A 19,196-nucleotide genomic window follows, 5' to 3' on the forward strand; every position below is an offset into this window, starting at 1 on the left:
TTCATTTATTATAGTCTTTGGCTTTATTTGGTTTTATATTCTTCTCTTATGAAAAATGTTGCTCTAATCATACTGAAGTTTTCAAGTGCGTATACATAACAAATTTTCTGCATCACAGAAAATTTGCTAGGTTGTAGATTCTGGGAAACTTCAGGATTACCAGAAATTTCTAATACAGTGAATGAGTTGACTCTTCCACCATTCTTGCACATGTGTCTATTCCATATGATTGGCAACATTGGATTAATATAATGTTTTAATGAATTATTTTTGTCTATCTAGTGTGTATCATTCTGTGGATTTTCTATCTAGTGTGTATCATTGTCTATCTAGTGTGTATCATTCTGTGAAATGGGATCACCTTGTGTTTTTATATTGGTTTTTACTAATTGACTATGAGGTTAATAAATTTTCACGTATAGTCTTTGAACTTCTGTGAAACAGTTTCCAGTCAATGTCTTACATTTAGTTTATTTGTTTGTTAGTTTTTCACAATTTCCTAATATACTCTGATTATTTCTGTGCAGGTTTGCTGTGGACCTATGTTTTCAACTCATTAAATACCAAAGAGTCCTATTGCTGGATCATAGCATATAGTGTCTTTATTACTGTAGTGCAAGCACTTTCCAAGTGTCATGTTTGTTATTTCCCCTTGGTCCAAAGTAAGTCATGTGGCCAAGCTCAGAAGTTAGAGTGAAGAGAACTGCCCAAGGCAGGGATACAGAGAGGGGAATGATGGCGACCATTTTGCAAACGATCTATTGCAGTAATCATAGACCACAGTAGCTGCTCAGAATCAAGATAATATAGGCTAGGAAATAAATCAAAATGACCAGCCCATGGCTTCTGTGTCCCTCTAAGATAAAGTTCAAAGTCATTAGCTCTGATACATGACTACCTGTTACACGTTATCTCACTATACGCCTTCGCCCCACCTCAAAACTATAAAGAATGGGCACACTGAGCTCTTTTTCAGTGAATGTGCCTTGCTATTTCATACCCTGTATCATTGCTCCTGCTGCTTCAACTGGATTCTAATCCCCTACCCTGAGTCCCACAGACTAACCCACTATTGATCTTTGAACATCTTTCGAGACACAGCAGGATTTACCTCCTCAAGGAAGCCTACCCTCTGCTTTGGATAGAATTGAACATTCATTTCTTTGGGAGCCATAGAGCCACATGCAGTTTTTTTTTTTTTTTTTTTTTGAGACAGGATCTTGCTCTCACCCAGGCTGGAGTGCAGCAGCATGATTGCAGCTCACTGCAGTCTCGACTTCCTAGGCTCAAGTGATCCTCCCTCCACAGCCTCCCAAGTAGCTGAGACCACAGGTACACTCCACCATGCCTGGCTAAACTTATTTTTAACATCTTGCTGTGTTGTCCAGGCTGGTCTCAAACTCCTGGGCTCAAGCAATCCTCCTGCCTCGACTTCCCAAAGTTCTAGGATTACAGGTGTGAGCCATGGTGCCGGCCCAGATTTTTAATTTTGCACCTAAATAACTTCAGTACTCATTTGTTAACATGTCCATCTCCCTTTTGGTAGACTCTAAGATCCTCAAAGGTAGGGACTATATCTTTCTTATATTCACCTTTTCCTTCCTTCCTTCCTTCCTTCCTTCCTTCCTTCCTTCCTTCCTTCCTTCCTTCCTTCCCTTCTTCCTTCCTTCCTTCCTTCCTTCCTTCCTTCCTTCCTTCCTTCCTTCCTTCCCTCCCTCCCTCCCTCCCTCCCTCCCTCCCTCCCTCCCTCCTTCCTTCTTTCCTTCATTTTTAGATGGAATCTTGCTCTGTCACACAGGCTAGGGTGCAGTAGCATGATCTAAACTCACTGCAACCTCTGCCTCCTGGGTTCAAGTGATTCTCCTTTCTCAGCCTCTTTAGTATTTGAGATTACAGGTGCCCACCACCACGCCCGGCTAATTTTTGTATTTTTCTTTTTTTTTGAGACGGAGTTTCGCTCTTGTTACCCAGGCTGGAGTGCAATGGTGCGATCTCGGCTCACCGCAACCTCCGCCTCCTGGGTTCAGGCAGTTCTCCTGCCTCAACCTCCCGAGTAGCTGGGATTACAGGTGCGTGTCACCATGCCCAGCTAATTTTTTGTATTTTGAGTAGAGACGGGGTTTCACCATGTTGACCAGGATGGTCTCGATCTCTTGACCTCGTGATCCACCCGCCTTGGCCTCCCAAAGTGCTGGGATTACAGGCTTGAGCCACCGCACCCGGCCTGTATTTTTCATAGAGACAGGGTTTGCCATGTTGGCCAGGCTAGTCTCAAACTCCTGACCTCATGATCTGCCCGCCTTGGCCTCCCAAAGTGCTGGGATTACAGGCGGGGGCCACTGCACCCTGGCCCCTCCCCTCCCCTCCCTTTCCCTCCCCTCCCCTTCCCTTCTCCCCTCCCCTTCTCCCCTCCCCTCCTCCCCTCCCCTCCCCTCCTCCCCTCCCCTCCCCTCCTCCCCTCCCCTTCCCCCCTCCCCTCCCCTTCCCTTCCCCCCTCCCCTCCCCTTCCCTTCTTCCCTTTCCTCCCCTTCCCTTCTTCCCTTCCCTTCCTCCCTTCCCTTCCCTTCCTCCCTTCCCTTCTCCCTTCCCTTTTCCCTTCCCTTTTCCCTTCCCGTCCCTTCTTCCCTTCCCTTCCCTTCCCTGCAGTGTGGTGGTGCAATCTTGGCTCATTGTAGCCTTGACCTCTCAGGTTCAAGCACTTCTTTTGCCTCAGCCTCCAGAGTAGCTGGGACTACAGGTGTGCACCACCATACTGGGCTAATACTTTGTATTTTTAGTAGGGATGGGGTTTCACCATGTTGCCCAGGCTAGTCTGGAATGCCTAGGCTCAAGTGATCCTCTCACCTCGACCTTCTAAAGTGCTGAAATTACAGGCGTGAGCCACTGGGCCCAGGCTTATATTCATATTTCCAGAGTCTGGTAGCTGGCAATTGTTGGATGAATATTATGATAAATTGTTTTTTCTTTCTTCTTTTTATCGTTCAACTTGATATAAATTGTTTAAATATACATATTTTAAGAGATGGGGTCCTACTAAGTTGCCCAGGCTGATGACAAACTCTTGCGCTCAAGCAGTCCTCCTGCCTCAGCCTCCCAAGTAGCTGGGACTGCAGGCACGAGCCAACACTCCCGGGTTTAGTACTTGTTTTTCAGTCACTAGAGAAATCAGGCATTTTCATCTATACGTTTACTATTTAAACATTTTTTCTCATGGGGTAATTGAATCACTGGTGAAATTAAGCATGTTTTCATATACATATTCGTGTTTGTATTTGTCTCATGGGATAAAAATTTACTTTTATTTCCATCAGTTATGCATAATTGTAGGACTGTGTGTATGAAGAGACCAAAATATGTCTTCAAATTGCATATGCTTTTATTTACTTTACTATAACAGGGTACTATGAACTCTCACTTGGTTTCCTTAGCTCTTGTGAAGGTATTTTCTTTTTCTTTTCCTTTTTTTGATACAGAATCTTGCTTTGTTGCCCAGGCTATAGTGCAGTGGCACGATCTCAGCTCACTGGGATCTCCATTTCCTGGGTTCAACTGTCCTGCCTCAGCCTCCTGAGTAGCTGGGACTACAGGCACTTGCCATCATGGCCTGGCTAATTTTTGTATTTTTAGTAGAGACAGGATTTCACCATGTTGGCCAGGCTGGTCTCGAATACCAGACCTCAGGTAGTCCACCCACCTCGACCTCCCAAAGTGCTGGGATTACAGGCATGAGCCACTGTGCCTGGCCAGTATTTTCATGCATGGATACTTGTTCAAATTGATGTTTCAGCAGAGATGGTTGGGGGGCAGTCACTGGAGAGTCCTATTCCACCATCTTGCTCCAACTTCCCCCATTTTATTTGCTTTGTAAAACCATAAACTTGAAATATGAAAAAATTTATAGCGATCTTTGTGAGAAAGAAACCTACTGCTACTTAACACTGAAAACAGAAATGTATAGATTTGGGCCAGGCACAGTGGCTCACACCTGTAATCCTAGCACTTTGGGAGGCTGAGGCAGGTGGATCACCTGAGGTCAGAAGTTTAAGACTGGCCACCATGGTGAAACCCTGTCTCTATTAAAAATACTAAAATTAGCTGGGCATGGTGGCAGTGGCCTGTAATCCCAGCCACTCTCAAGGCTGAGTCAGGAGAATCGCTTGAACCTGGGAGGCAGAGGTTGCTCTGCAGGCCTAACAGAAACAAAACTCAGCTTGACATTATATATACATGTATATGTGTACGCATGTACATGCACATGCACACACATGTACCTATATATGCACATGTAAGCATGTATACATGTACACACGCACATGCACAAGTGCACACGTACATACATGTACACACAATGGGCACACACGTACACACACGTGCACACATATGCACACATACGCACACATGTACACACATGTACAAAGCACACGCACACAAAGCACATGTATACATACATGTATGCAAACACACGCACACACATGCACACACTTGCACACATCTACACGTACACATGCACACATGTACATGCGCACACACACATGCATGTACATACACGCACACATATACCCATACATACATAGACGCATGCGCGCACATGTACACATGCACACACAAGGCACACATGCACAGCACAGACACACACGCACGCATGCACATGCATGTACACACATGCACACATGTACACACACATACACATGTATGTGCATTTACTCATGTATGCATGTATGTACTCATGTACATACATGTATATATAAATATGAACACGTATATACATATTACATGTACATGTAATTTATATATATACATATTTATTTATTTATTTTTGAGATGGAATATAGGTCTGTAGCTCTGGCTGGAGTGCAATGGCGAAATCTCAGCTCACTGCAACCTCCACCTCCCAGGTCCTGGTTCAAGCAGTTCTCCTGCCTCAGCCTCCCCAGTAGCTGGGATTACAGGCACACACCACCATGCCCAGCTAATTTTTGTATTTTTAGTAGAGATGTGGTTTCACCATGTTGGCCAGGCTAGTCTTGAACTCCTGACCTTGTGATCTGCCTGCCTTGTCCTCCCAAAGTGCTGGGATTACAGGCGTGAGCCACCTCACCTGGCTGATATGATATATTAAATGTAGAAAGCATTACATATGTAAAAAATGTTAAACTTTGTCAAATTTCTTTAGAATGGGCACGCATTGAGTTACAATAACACTTAAGTTCAGAAAATTAATCATCTCAAAAAATTTTAACAGCTTAAATTTTTTTATACTTATGTTTGTGAAAGAAATGAAAATGAAAAGCCCAGAAAGCAGGGTGGTACAATTGCTAGTTATAATTTCTGTTATTAACACCCTAAATTGCTTCTGTCTCATTTCTTTTTGCATTTCAGCCTGTGGCTGGCTTTGCAAAGCCAACATTTTCTTTGGTGACAGTTTTTAAAACATAGCCAGAAGACTTTGATCAGGAGCTTCTGCATTCCGTAGAACATTTGGGAACTGCAAAAAAAAAAAAAGAGATTTAAATTTAAATTGGACTAAGAGATAAAGTAATGTGATATTTTGGTAGCTGCTTATTTTTGTTTTGTTTGCTTTTAACTTCTATATCTATCCCAATGTTTTCCAGGATCCTCAGAACATGTGGGTGCCCTTTTCTTTTAAAAGTATATACATGTTCTCACTCATAGGTGGGTGTTGAACAATGAGAACACATGGGCACAGGGAGGGGAGCATCACACACTGGCATCTGTCGGGGGGAAATAGGGGAGGGACAGCGGGCGGTGGGGAGTTGGGGACAGATAGCATGGGGAGAAATGCCAGATATAGGTGATGGGGAGGAAGGCAGCAAATCACACTGTCATGTATGTACCTATACAACAATCTAGCATGTTCTTCACATGTACCCCAAAACCTAAAATGCAATAAAAAAAGAAACAAAAAGCATATGTAAACCTGGCCAGGTGTGGTGGCCCATGCCTGTAATCAGGCTGAGGTGGGTTTGAACCCAGGAATTTGAGACTGTCCTTGGCAGCATAGTGGGACCCTGTCTCTACAAAAAATAAAAAATTAGCTCAGCATGGTGGCACATGCCTGTGGTCCCAGCTACTTGGGAGGCTGAGGCAAAAGAATCACTTGAGCTTGGGAGTTTGAGGCTGCAGTGAGCTATGATCATTCTACTGCACTCCAGCCTGGGTGACAGAATGAGATCCTGTCTCTAAGAAAAAAAAAAAGTGTGTGTGTGTGGGTGTGTGTGTGTGGGTGTTTCTTGCATCACAGTCTCTTTCAGCAGGAAAATAAAAACTTTCCCAGAAGCCACATAGAAGACTTCTTCCCTTCATCTTGTTGGCCAGTGTTGGATAACATGGACATTGTTGATGCAGGGGGTCTGGGAAAGTGGATATTTGGCAAAGAGGAGCATAATAGCTAATGTCAGATTGTTCCCCAAATAAAATGGGAGTTTTATCAATAAACGGAAGGTTTGTGGAGGAGGTGGGGATGAGATGGCAGTTAGGCAGGCAAACTACATCACTTGCCATGATGCAATATTTGTGTAACTAAAACCTTGTGATGCAGTTAGATAGAATGAATATATTCTGGAATATGAATATGAACATATTCATATATTATATGTTCATATTATATGAATATGTTGTAGTGTTCCATAGCACAGCAGGGTGACTACAGTTAATGATATAGTGTGGATACTTGTCCCCACACAAATCTCATGTGAAATTGTAATCCCCAGTGCTGGAAGTGGGGCCTAGTGAGAGGTGATTGGGTCATGGGGGAGGATCCCTTATGAAAATGGCTTAAGCCATCCCTTTCATGATAAGTGAGCTCTTGCTCTGAGTTCACATGAGATCTAGTTGTTTAAAGGCATGTGGCAACTCTCTCCTAATTCTCTCTTGCTTGCTCCAGCTTTTGCCATGTGACATGCTTGTTCCCTTTTTGCCGTCTGCCATGATTGAAAGTTCCCTGAGGCTTCACTGGAAGCTGAGTAGATGCCAGCACCTGCACAGCCTGCAAAACTGTGAGCCAATTAAACCTCTTTTCCTAGTCTCATGTATTTCTTTACAGCAATGCAAGAACAGCCTAATACAGTTAACAGTAATTTATGTTATATTTCAAAATAGCTAGAAGAGATTGAAATGTTCTAAATACAAAGAAATGATACATATTTGAGGTGATAGATATCCAAAATTCCCTGATTTGATAATTACACATTGTATGCATGCATCAAAATATCACATGGACTCACCCCATAAATAAGTGCAATTGTTGTGTGTCAGTAAAAATGTTTTGCCCGGGTGTGGTGGCTTATGCCTGTAATTTCAGCACTTTCGGAGGCCAAGGCTGGTGATTCACTTGAGCCCAGGAATTTGGGACCAGCTTGAATAACATGGCGAAACCCAGTCTCTACAAAAATTACAAAAATTAGCTGAGTGTAATAGCTGAGGTGGGAGGATCACTTGAGCCCAGGAGGTGGAGGTTGCAGTGAGCAAACATCTCACCACTGCACTCTAGCCTGTGTGACAGAGCAAGACCCTGTCTCAAAAAAAAAAAAAAATGTTTTAATGGTAAATTACATTTGAATGTCAGTTAAAATGGTGACAGTGATTATTCCATAGTCCTTTACTACTAAAATGGGATATCTGGTGAGTGGAATGGGTGCCCCCCGGGAGCGTTAGAAATGCAGAATTAGGGTCTACCCCCAACCTACTGAATTAGAATTTGCAGTTTAACAAGAACTCCAGGTGATTCTTATGCACATTAAGGTTTGAGATGCTCTAGCTGAGGTGACTCAGTACAATATCCTTAAAACACTCTAGATGAAGCAATTTGCTATTGTGAACTAGGAACAAATTGACATCAGTACTCATAAGCACAGAAAATAAAAGTTCAAATATAAGAACAGTGGGCAAAAATCAGAAAAGTTTGAAATGCTGTAATGTGAGCATAATGCAATAGATACAGGAGAAGAAAAGAGATTATTTTAGGCCGGTACAGTGGCTCACGCATGTAATTCCAGCACTTTGGGAGGCCGAGGCGGGCAGATCACGAGGTCAAGAGATCGAGACCATCCTGGTCAACAAGGTGAAACCCCGTCTCTACTAAAAATACAAAAATTAGCTGGGCATGTTGGTGCGCGCCTGTAGTCCCAGCTACTCAGGAGGCTGAGGAAGGAGAATTGTCTGAACCCAGAAGGCGGAGGTTGCGGTGAGCCGAGATTGCGCCATTGCACTCCAGCCTGAGTAACAGGAGCGCAACTCTGTCTCAAAAAAAAAAAAAAAAAAAAAATTAGCCCGACGTGGTGGCATGTGCCTGTAGTCCCAGCTACTCAGGAGGCTGAGGTAAGAGAATTGGGGAGGCGGAGGTTGCAGTGAGCCAAGCTCGGGATATTGCACTCCAGCCTGGTGACAGAGCGAGACACCATCTCAAAAAAACAACAACAAACAAGAGATTATTTTTTCAGTCAAGTTTAAGTGGAATGAGACTTACCCGATGGCCATTGTATCACACCCTAACATCACATTCATGATTACGTTCAGTAATATTAAGTTCCTTACAGCATATAAAAGTGCTGTTTAAAACACCAAAAGCATTGGCAACAAAAGCCAAAATAGACAAATGGGACCTAATGAAACTCCACAGCTTCTGCACAGCAAAAGAAACAGTCTCTAGTGTGAATCGGCAACCAACAGAATGGAAAAAAATTTTTGCAGTTTACCCATCTGACAAAGGGCTGATATCCAGAATTTACAAAGAACTCAAACAGATTTACAGGAAAAAAACAAACAAGCCCATTCAAAAGTGGGCAAAGGATATGAACAGACACTTTACGAAAGAAGACATATATGACGCCAACAATCATATGAAAAAATGCTCATCGTCACTGGTCATCAGAGAGATGCAAATCAAAACCACATTGAGATACCATCTCACGCCAGTTAGAATGGCGATCATTAAAAAATCTGGAGACAACAGATGCTGGAGAGGATGTGGAGAAAAAGGAACACTTTTACACTGTTGGTGGGAGTGTAAATTAGTCCAACCATTGTGGAAGACGGTGTGGCGATTCCTCAAGGCCTTAGAAATAGAAATCCCATTTGACCCAGCAATCCCATTACTGGGTATATATCCAAAGGACTATAAATCGTTCTACTACAAGGACACATGCACACGAGTGTTCATTGCAGCACTGTTTACAATAGCAAAGACCTGGAATCAACCCAAATGCCCATTGATGATAGACTGGATTGGGAAAATGTGGCACATATACACCATAGAATATTATGCAGCAATCAGAAATGATGAGTTCGTGTCGTTTATAGGGACATGGATGAATCTGGAGAACATCATTCTCAGCAAACTGACACAAGAACAGAAAATGAAACACCGCATATTCTCACTCATAGGCGGGTGATGAAAAATGAGAACACATGGACACAGAGAGGGGAGTACTAAACACTGGGGTCTATAGGCGGAAAAGGGGAGGGCCAGTGGGAGGGGGAGTTGGGGAGGGATTGCCAGGGGAGAAATACCAAATGTGGGTGAAGGGGAGAAAGCAAACAAAACACACTGCCCTGTGTGTACCTATGCAACTGTATTGCATGCTCTGCACATGTACCCCAAAACCTAAAATGCAATAAAAAAAAGTGCTGTTTAATAAGTCTTCACGAGCAAAGATGGAATAATCAGTCAAACATTCAAACGGATTAATCCTTAAGTAGGAAGACGAATCTGGTGCCACTAGTGACAGCCAACATGAAAGTTAGATGAACTGCTGTAAACCTATCGGATAAGGCCATGACTTCCCCTCTCTAAGATTTTAATTCTTAACTGAAACATTTGTAGTGGGTGGAAATGAAGTTTTCTCATTCATATTTTAATGAGATCTTACAGTATATTTTATGCCAATCATTCTAAAGTATTTTAAGACTCATTGATTATTAATTATTAATTATGCTTGTTGCCTCAGCCTCATTTTGTGAGAATAGAAATACTAATAACTTGCAATGTTGCCCCAGCCAGTGTTCATTTAAAAACAAATACATTGGTTTTTTTGAAACATTATTTATAATAGACCATAGTCTCCAGTTGTCATGTTTGTGGTGAAACTGCTTAAAGTACATACATATCCCAAAGTTGGAAGTGAAACGCTACAGTCAGCATTTTACCTTGGGAAGGTTATACCAATTTCTGTGAGCAAGCTTATTTGCTTTATAACAGTGAAACTGGACCAGCATAGAAAGCTATTTGGCTAAATGTATTGCTTGAATTGATCTGTTTCATCATAGAACTCTTCCAGGCAGCAAACTTAGATAACTACTTCTTTAAGGGAAATTAAAGCAGGCTGTAAAAAAAGGCATACAGAAGGCATTAAAAACAGACACTTTATGAAAGAAGACATAGGAATGTCCAAGAAGCACATGTAACAGTGCTCATCATTGTTAGTCATCACAGAGGTTGACTTAAGACCCAATTGAGATACCACTATGTGGCTAAAATTTTGAAAAGCCAACAATGCCAAGTAATGGCAAGGATGTGGAGCAACTAGAATTTTCTTGAACTGCTGGTAGGAGTGTAAAATGGTACAACATGGATCACCTGTGATCAGGAGTTTGAGACCAGCCTGGCCAACATAGTGAAACCCTGTCTCTACTAAAAATACAAAAATTAGCTGGGTGTGGTGGTGCATGCCTGTAGGCCCAGCTACTTGGGAGGCTAAGGCATGAGAATCCGGGAAGTAGAGGCTGCAGTGATCTGAGATCATGCGAAAGTGAGACTCCATCTCAAAAAAAAAAAAAAAAAAACCCAAAAAACAAAAAACACTCAGATCAAGGTATAGAACATTTAGAGCAGCCTAAAATGTTCCCTCATGGCTCCCTCCCCAGTCATTGCCACTCCCCAGCATAGAGACAGCCACTCCCCTGAGTTCTATCACCATACATTAGTTTTACACATTCTTGAACTTCACTTAAATGGAATGATACAGTATGTACTTTTTAGTGTCTGTCTTCTTTCACTTATTGTTATGTCTGTGACTCATCCACATGGTTGGATGCGATGGGAATTTGTTCTTTTTTTGTTGCTGCATAGTTTTCTATTTGTATGAATATACCGTACTGCATTTACCCATTGTCCTCTTGAACGTTTGAGACGTTTCTGGGTTTTGGCTCTCATGAATACAGCTGCTTTAAACATTCTTGTGTAAGTCTCTGCACAGACATGTGCACCATTTTCCTCAGGTCTATATATCTAGCAGTTGGATTTTTGGGTTATGGGATGGCATGCGTTTGGCTTCAGTAGATAATGTGAAACTGATCATTTTGTAAACAGATTTGTGTTTAATTCAATAAATGATAATGATAACTCAGGGGCATTTCAGTAAGAGCTGGCTGTCCTGCTTGTCTTTCTCACCCACTTGACTTAAAGCTCCATGGTGGCATGAATCATATCTGTCTTCTTTTAAAACCTTTTTATTTTTAAAAAATTTTTTCGGCTAGTCAAAATGAAGCAGAGAGAGTGGAGAAAGAACAAAGACATCTGTAGCTGATTGTGATCACTTCGTTGTAAACACCACTGCAGTCGGACTAGCCTATCTTCTTCAAGTAGTGCAGTGTATGCGGTACCTATTTGTTGAAAAAAAAAAAAAAAAGAGTATATGCTGGGTATGGTGGCTCATGACTGTAGTCTCAGCACTTTGAGAGGCCAAGGTGGGAGAATCGCTTGAGCCTAGGTGTTTGAAACCAGCCTAGGCAGCAAAGTAAGATCCTGTCTCTATAAAAATATTTTAAAATTAGCAGAGCAGGGTGGTGTGTGCTTGTAGTCCCATCTATTAAAGAGGCTGAGGTGGGAGGCTTGCTTAAGGCTGGGAGGTCGAGGCTACAGTGAGCCATCATTGTGCCACTGCCCTCCAGCCTAAACGATAGAGTGAGACCATGTCTCAAAAAAAGAAGAGTATAAATGCCGAACCCTCCGGTGTCCCGACCCAGGTTAAGAGTGAGCATGGCTGAGCAGGAGCCCACAGCTGAGCAGCTGGCCCAGATTGCAGCAGAGAATGAGGAGGATAAGCACCCAGTCAACTACAAGCCCCCTGCCCAGAAGAGCATCCAGGAGATCCAGGAGCTGGACAAGGATGATAAGAGCCTGCAAAAGTACAAGGAGGCCTTGCTGGGCCGCGTGGCTGTGTCTGCAGACCCTAACGTCCTCAACATCGTCGTGACTGGCCTGACCCTGGTGTGCAGCTTGGCCCCGGGACCCCTGGAGCTGGACCTGACAGGTGACCTGGAGAGCTTCAAGAAGCAGTCGTTTGTGCCGAAGGAGGGCGTGGAGTACCAGATAAAAATCTCTTTCCGGGTGAACAGAGAGATCGTGTCTGGCATGAAGTACATCCAGCACACGTACAGGAAAGGCATCAAGATTGACAAGACTGACTACATGGTGGGCAGCTATGGGCCCCAGGCCGAGGAGTATGAGTTCCTGACCCCCGTGGAGGAGGCGCCTAAGGGCATGCTGGCCAAGGGCAGCTACAGCATCAAGTCCCGCTTCACAGAGGACGACAAGACTGACTACCTGTCCTGGGAGTGGAACCTCACCATCAAAAAGGAGTGGAAGGACTGAGTCCTGGCTGGAGGCGGACAGGGCAGACGGATGGACGGACGGACGACGGACAGGTGGATGTGTCCTCCAGCCCCTCCCCTCCCCACAGGCCCAGCCTCCTCAGTGGTCTCGTGTCTCGTTGCTGCTTCTGCCTGTGCTGTGGGGGAGAGAGGCCCCGGCCAGGCCTCTGCTGCCCTTTCCGTGCCCCCCAGGTCCTATCTCCCCATCACACCTGAGGCCTGGCCTCAGGAGGGAGTGGAGCAGCCCAAGGGGCTCACGAGTGCTTCCATTCTCCAAGCCCCGTGGCTGCCCAGAACATGTTTGTCTGCTGCTCCACAGTGGAGCTGGGATGTGGGATGCAGGGCCTCGTGGGGACCAGACCACCCTCCAGCCCCACCGCTCCTTGGCCAGCCACCTCCCCACCGCCCCATCACTGTCAGTCCTGTCTAACCATGATGCCTTAACATGTGGAACGTGCCGTGGGGGCCTCACTAAGCTCTAATTCCCTGTGTCTGCATGAGCATGTGGTCTCCCTGTCCCATACCTGGTGGCGAACCCAGTGATCCAGGGAGGTGTGGGGTGCTGCTGCCGCCCTCCAGCCTACCAGTGCCTGGCCCACCCGCCCCTCCCCTGGCCAGGGATGTGGGGATGGCTCCAGCGGGTTGGGGAAAGCCAAATTGCCAAAAGTCAGTCACCTGAGTACCATCCAGGAGGCTAGGTGTTTTCCTGCCTCTGCCTTTTCTGTCTCGGCAGGCAGCGCCCAGAGCCCACCCCCAAGAGAGCCCTGGAGGGACAGCCTCACCCACCCCGCCTGGGCCCAGCCAGGAGCCCTGCCTGGCCATCAGTATTTATTGCCTCCGTCCGTGCCATCCCTGGGCCACTAGCCTGCCGCCTGTTCCCCCAGGCTCGGTGCCCCACCCCCGGCAGGCCCTCCCTGACTGAGCCAGGAACAAACAAGGGACCAAGTGCACACAGAGCTGAGAGTGTCTCCTGTGCCTCCCCCGCCCACCCCCGGTCTTCATGTTGTGTCTGCTGGGCTCAGGCAGAGGCGCCTGTTCCTGCTTTTCTGACCAGGAAATAAATGTCCCTGAAGGAGAAAAAAAAAAAAAAAAAAAAAAGAAAGAAAAGTAGTATAAATACATACTTCAGACTGGATTTTAGCTACTATGGTGAGCAAATGGAGGAAAAAAGACTGATTTTTTCTTTCTGGACCTTCCAAAGGTATTATTTATAATCATTTTTTTCCAGAAGTGACAGTATTTATAACCATTTGACTGTAGGTGTATGAATAGGGATTTTGGAAACTTTCTACTAGATTTCAGTATTGTAGAGACAGGTCCAGAGTAAAATGATTAAGTCCTCAGAGTAGGACTGTTTACTCTGAAGTTTGTAGATGAGTTTTGTGAGGGTCTGAAATTGCATGCAAAATGTTATGTGCAAACATATATCACTCAGGATCCTTGATTGCAAGTGGCAGAAGCTCAGCCAGGATTCACTTAAGTAACAAAGGGGTTTCATGTCAGGGTCTGGGTTTGGCTCATGTAGTTCAAGGAAGGTGGGCACAGCCACGCCTAGGCCAGAATCTAGGGGTTAAGCCTGGAACTTGGAGTTTAAAATAAAAGACAAAAACAAAACAAATTAAAATCTAGGGGTGCCTCACGCCCTGCTAGCTTGAGGACATCTGGTTGGCAGAATCCAAAGCACATCTGAGATCCAAGTTTCAGGAGGACCTAGAAAATGTAGTTTTTAGCTTTCTAATTTCTGTAGGACAGGAAGCACCCTAAAAGAATGTAATCAATCATGGGATTCTTTCTTTTTCCTTTCCTTTTCTTTTCTTTCCTTTTTTTCTTTTTCTGTTTCTGTTTCTCGCCCCCCCCCCCCCTTTTTTTTGAGACAGAGTTTTCCTCTTGTTACCCAGGCTGGAATGCAATGTGTGATCTTGGCTCACTGCAATTTCTGCCTCTTAGGTTCAAGCGATTCTTCTGCCTCAGCTTCTCGAGTAGCTGGGATTACAGGCGCACACCACCACACCTGGCTAATTTTTTTGTATTTTTAGTAGAGACGGGGTTTCACCAAGTTGGCCAGGCTGGTTTCGAATCCTGACCTCAGGTGATTCACCCGCCTTGGCCTCCCAAAGTGCTGGGATTATAGGTGTGAGCCATCATGCCAGCCCACGGGATTCTTTCTTTAAGATCCCAAAAAGGTCCTCAAAATCCTTCTCAACTTAACACTGGCCATCAATGGTGCAAAATTGGATCTATTGGTGAAATCTATTTGTCGTGCCTGCTCCATTTCATGTTGCTCCCAGATCTCTTATTTTTGTTAATAAAAATATATGCAAAACTTAGAAATAGGCAAAATGTTGGCCACATGTCCTCCCAATGTCATATTAGAACACCATTTATAGCATATTTTTCTGTAATGGATAACATAACAGTCTGTCCTAGAAAGGCAGACCATAAACTTACAACAAAAACTGCTGCAGCCCAAATTGTTTTAGTACCAACCCATGCAACCAATGCGTTCCAAGATTCAGCAACTTGTGTCGTTTACAAAATCTGACATATGTTCATTCTCTGCCCAGCTCAGTCTTAGAACCATCTGAGCTCAGCCGTCCAACTTCCTTCTTTTGAGTTGCTACTGAGATGTTATAAACTCAGGGCTTTCCCTTACTCAGCAAGTTTAATAAATTTAGCTTTCTGTCATCAAAGGGTGGCTCTGGTGGTCTTTGTGAGGTGCTTTGTCAAAGTCAGTGGGTGCATTGCTGTATAGAAAATGAAGAGAGAGGTTGGGTATGGTGGCTCATGCCTGTAATCCCAACACTTCGGGCGGCCAAGGCAGGAGGATTGCTGGAGTTGAGGAGTTCGAGACCAGCCTGGGCAATATAGTGAGACCTCATCTTTACAAAAAGTTAAAAATTTAGCTGAGCATGGTGGTGTGTACCTGTAATCCTAGCTACTTGGGAGGCTGAAGTGGGAGGATTGCTTGAGCCCAGGAGACAGAGGCTGCAGTGAGCTGAGATTGCATCATTGCACTCCAGCCTGGGTAACAACAACAACAAACAGCAAACAAAAAACAAAAGAAAGAAAAAAGAAAAGCGAAGAGTGGGCAAAAAGGACAAAACAGAAACAACCCTAAATATAACTTGAAGCAAGATTTTGTTAAGTATAAAATTCTTGGAATTAGCAATCAATCAATAAAATTAGCCATTGTCCTTGATTTGAGGAGAGCGGGCCTGTGCATTTGCAGACAGTGACAAACTATGATTGAATGGTGGAAAACTACTATAGAAGAACATTGGGGAAGTGTTGAACCCCAAGTGGCTACAATCTCTCTTCAAACAAATGATCCCCTACCTGCCAAAAACTATGGGATGATTTTTGGTCCCTACCTGTCTACAGTATTTGATGATGTGGATCACGCCCCTCTTAAAATTTTTCTGTAGGCTTTAATGATGCTGTGCTTTCCAGATTATCTTTCATCCTCTCCGATAATTCCTTCTCAATTCTCTCTCTTCAGAGAGAGATCAAGCAGGATAAAAAGTAAGAAATGATCATTGAGTTAGTGATTATGATGCCATCCATGCTGTTAGCAAAAGTCATGGAGCAGAGCAGACAGTAGACAGATTGTAAGGGATAGAAGGAAGGGTAGCAACAGTGCCTGTGGGCCTCTGTTTCTAAAATTTGGAGATCGTTGTTGCTTTTGTTTACTTTGGGTTTTTCTTTCTTTGATTTTTGCTCTTCCCTGTCTGCTTTATTAGTGCCAATTTTCAAGTAGTTAGTGTTCGTCTGCCATGCACAGGAGCTGTTCCTGGAGCTGCTGTGATGCAGAGATGGCAAGTCCCCTCCCCATCCTCCAGGAACAGATATCTGAGGATGAAGAAGAGAAGCCAAGCACAATGGGCATCACCGAAGATGGTGAGTGCCCTGTGAGCCCTGCTATACACTGAATATATGTATCCCTCCCCAATTCCTATCTTGAAATCCTAACTCTCAAGGTGATGGTATTAGAAGGTGGGGCCTTTGGGAGGTGATGAGATCCTGAGGGTGGAGCCCTTAGTGTTTTTATAAAAGGGACCCCAGAGGGCTCACTTGCCTCTCCCACCATGTGAAGACACAGTGAGAAGGTATTCTCTATGAATCAGGAAGGAGGCTCTCACCAGACACAAAATCTGCCTGTGCCTTGATCTCGGACTTTCAGCCTCCAAACTGTAAGAAATAAATTTGTTGTTTGTAAGCCACCCAGTCTATACTATTTTGTAATAGCCACTGGAATGGACAAGGACAAGCCCCCAGGTTACCTGGAGAGATTTGTTTTTAAAAATTGAAGAGACGTGACCATATTTAGATAGGAAGATAAAATCTAGAGGAATGTTAATGTGTGTTCATGTTGGTACTCATTAAAAGTGAACTTTACCACGTTAAGCCAGAGGTATTCATGGTTTTGAAGATTTTAAAGACTATTACAGCAGGAATGCAAAAACAAAGTAAATATCTAACGTTTAATCACCAAAATAGGCTCTGAAACCCGTTTCAGGGGCTGTGGTTGAGAATGAAAACTGTTTCCTCACAGCCTACTAGTTGTATCAACATGCTTTGGCTATCCCAATTCATGATTAGAAAGAGCCTAAATCAATCCCTTACTGTGGTGAGAATTGTACGATTTGAAATTCAGGAGCTCTCTCTCTCAGTAGCCAAGTTCCCTGTGACAAAGAGGGCTTATTAGTTGTGATTGTGTTCAGCTGTAAGCTACGGAAAAAAATAGGCTAAGTAAGAACGGCTTTTCAAAGAGACGTTTATTTCTCTTACCAAGAAAGAATGTGAAACATATAACAAGGCAAAAGGGTGACAAAGTCTTCCAAATGTCACATGACAGCACTGTCCAACAGGCCAGCCCAAGGCTGATTTCATTCCCTAGGAGAATGTACATTTGTTTGACACTTTCTCTTAATTAGGGTTCATGCTCTGTAAACTTACAAGTAAATGTGTAGATTTTTGACTAAGAGTAGTAGAAAGGATAACCCCAAAGGTTATGGCTTTATTGCCCTGTAGGGTAGTAAGGGCTTTGATGCTAACTTAAGCTTGTATCAGCACATTTTTCTTATTTGAATATATAAATTTCAGTTTCTCAAATGATCTCTGAACCAGCTTTACTATGCTGCAGGTTTCTTCATTAATGAGTCAAGTAAAATTTTATACACATTCATCTATATTTAGGACTATGTGGGGGTGGGATGAAGATCTGGGGTCTAGCTGTTCCTTTAAAGAATTTTTACCCCATCTGTTTTTGGCTCCACCCTGCAATCCACCTTCAGCAGGCTCTTGCCTTCTAATTCCTAAGCCTTTCTGGGGTTCTGTGATATGAATCCCCTTGCTTCTTCTGGGCTTCCCACCTCTCAGGCACTTAGCTTTTTCTGCTTTATTGTGTTATTTGCCACTTGGCCATCTACTTTCCACCTTTTGAAATTTTGTCATCATATCTCATCTGCTGTCATTTTTGTGGGCTTTTTGCTTCCTTGTGAGCTTATGCCTGAAAACATTTTCTTTCAGTCTTTCTAGTGTGGGGTTTGAAGAGGGGTCTAAGATATAGATATATGACCAATATATGTATATATATATATATGAGATCAATCTGCCTTGCTTAACTAGAACTGAATGATTTCAAAATGTATCCCCAAATATAGCAGTGGTTTCTTTCTCCACAAAAGAAGAAATTCATCAAGGGTTGAAAGAGGGCCAAACTTCTGGTGATTAAGCTGTTTGGACCTTGGTCTGATTTCTTTTAAAACATTTAAAAAATATTTATGCCCAATATTTTTATGCTGAACATTATAAATCACAGTACTTTGAATCTCAAGTGATAAATTCAGACTATTCAATGTGTTAAATGCAATCCCACTATTGACTATTTATCCAAAGGAAAAGAGATCAGGCTAGGTGCAGTAACTCATACCTGTAATCCCAGCATTTTGGGAGGCTGAGGTGGGAGGATCACTTGAGGCTAGGAGTTCAAGACAAACCTGGGCGACATAGTGAAGTCCTGTCTCTACAAAAATATTTAAAAATTGGCTGAGTGTGGTGGCACGTGCCTGTAGTCCCAGCTACTCTGGAGGCTGATGTGGGAAGATTGCTTGAGGCCAGCAGTTGGAGATTGCAACTGCTGTGATCTCACCTCTACATTCTAGCCTGGGCAACATAGTGAGAACCTTTCTCTAAAATAAATCTGTAAAAAAATAAGAAATCAATATATCAAAGGGATACCTGCACCCCCCCCCATATTTATTGAAGCACTATTCACAACAGCCAAGCTACTTCATCAACAGACATATGGATGAAAAAATGTGGTATATATACAAATGGGATACTATTCAGTTATGAAAAAGAATAAAATCCTGTCATTTGCAGCAATATCAATGAAACTGGAGGTCATTATGTTGAGTGAAACAGGCACAGAAAAACAAATATCGCATGTTGTCACTCATATGTGAGAGCTAAAAAGGTTAATCTCATGGAGATAGAAAGTAGAATGACAGAAACCAGAGGGTAGGAAAGGTGTACGGGGTGGGGTGTGATGAAGAAAGATTAGTTAATGGGTGCAATCATACAGT

At 43.6% G+C, this 19,196-nt stretch overlaps 1 protein-coding gene across 2 annotated transcripts; it reads left to right on the plus strand.

The window, feature by feature from the left end:
- The first annotated feature begins 11,955 nt into the window (after positions 1-11,955).
- On the plus strand, positions 11,956-13,684 carry LOC100414750 (rho GDP-dissociation inhibitor 1-like). Of its 2 annotated transcripts, XM_078362504.1 has the most exons (2): positions 11,956-12,497; positions 12,802-13,684. In XM_078362504.1, the coding sequence occupies exons 1-2, from the start codon at positions 11,996-11,998 to the stop codon at positions 13,089-13,091; spliced, it is 792 nt and encodes a 263-aa protein (XP_078218630.1). In that variant the 5' UTR covers positions 11,956-11,995; the 3' UTR covers positions 13,092-13,684. The 2 variants fall into 2 exon arrangements, with proteins under 2 accessions (XP_078218630.1, XP_035143638.1); XM_035287747.3 differs by lacking the exon at positions 12,802-13,684 and having other exon boundaries at positions 11,963-12,672.
- The last annotated feature ends 5,512 nt before the right edge of the window (positions 13,685-19,196 follow it).

Source organism: Callithrix jacchus, chromosome X, assembly GCF_049354715.1.
Source record: "Callithrix jacchus isolate 240 chromosome X, calJac240_pri, whole genome shotgun sequence".
NCBI classification, from domain to species: domain Eukaryota; kingdom Metazoa; phylum Chordata; class Mammalia; order Primates; family Cebidae; genus Callithrix; species Callithrix jacchus.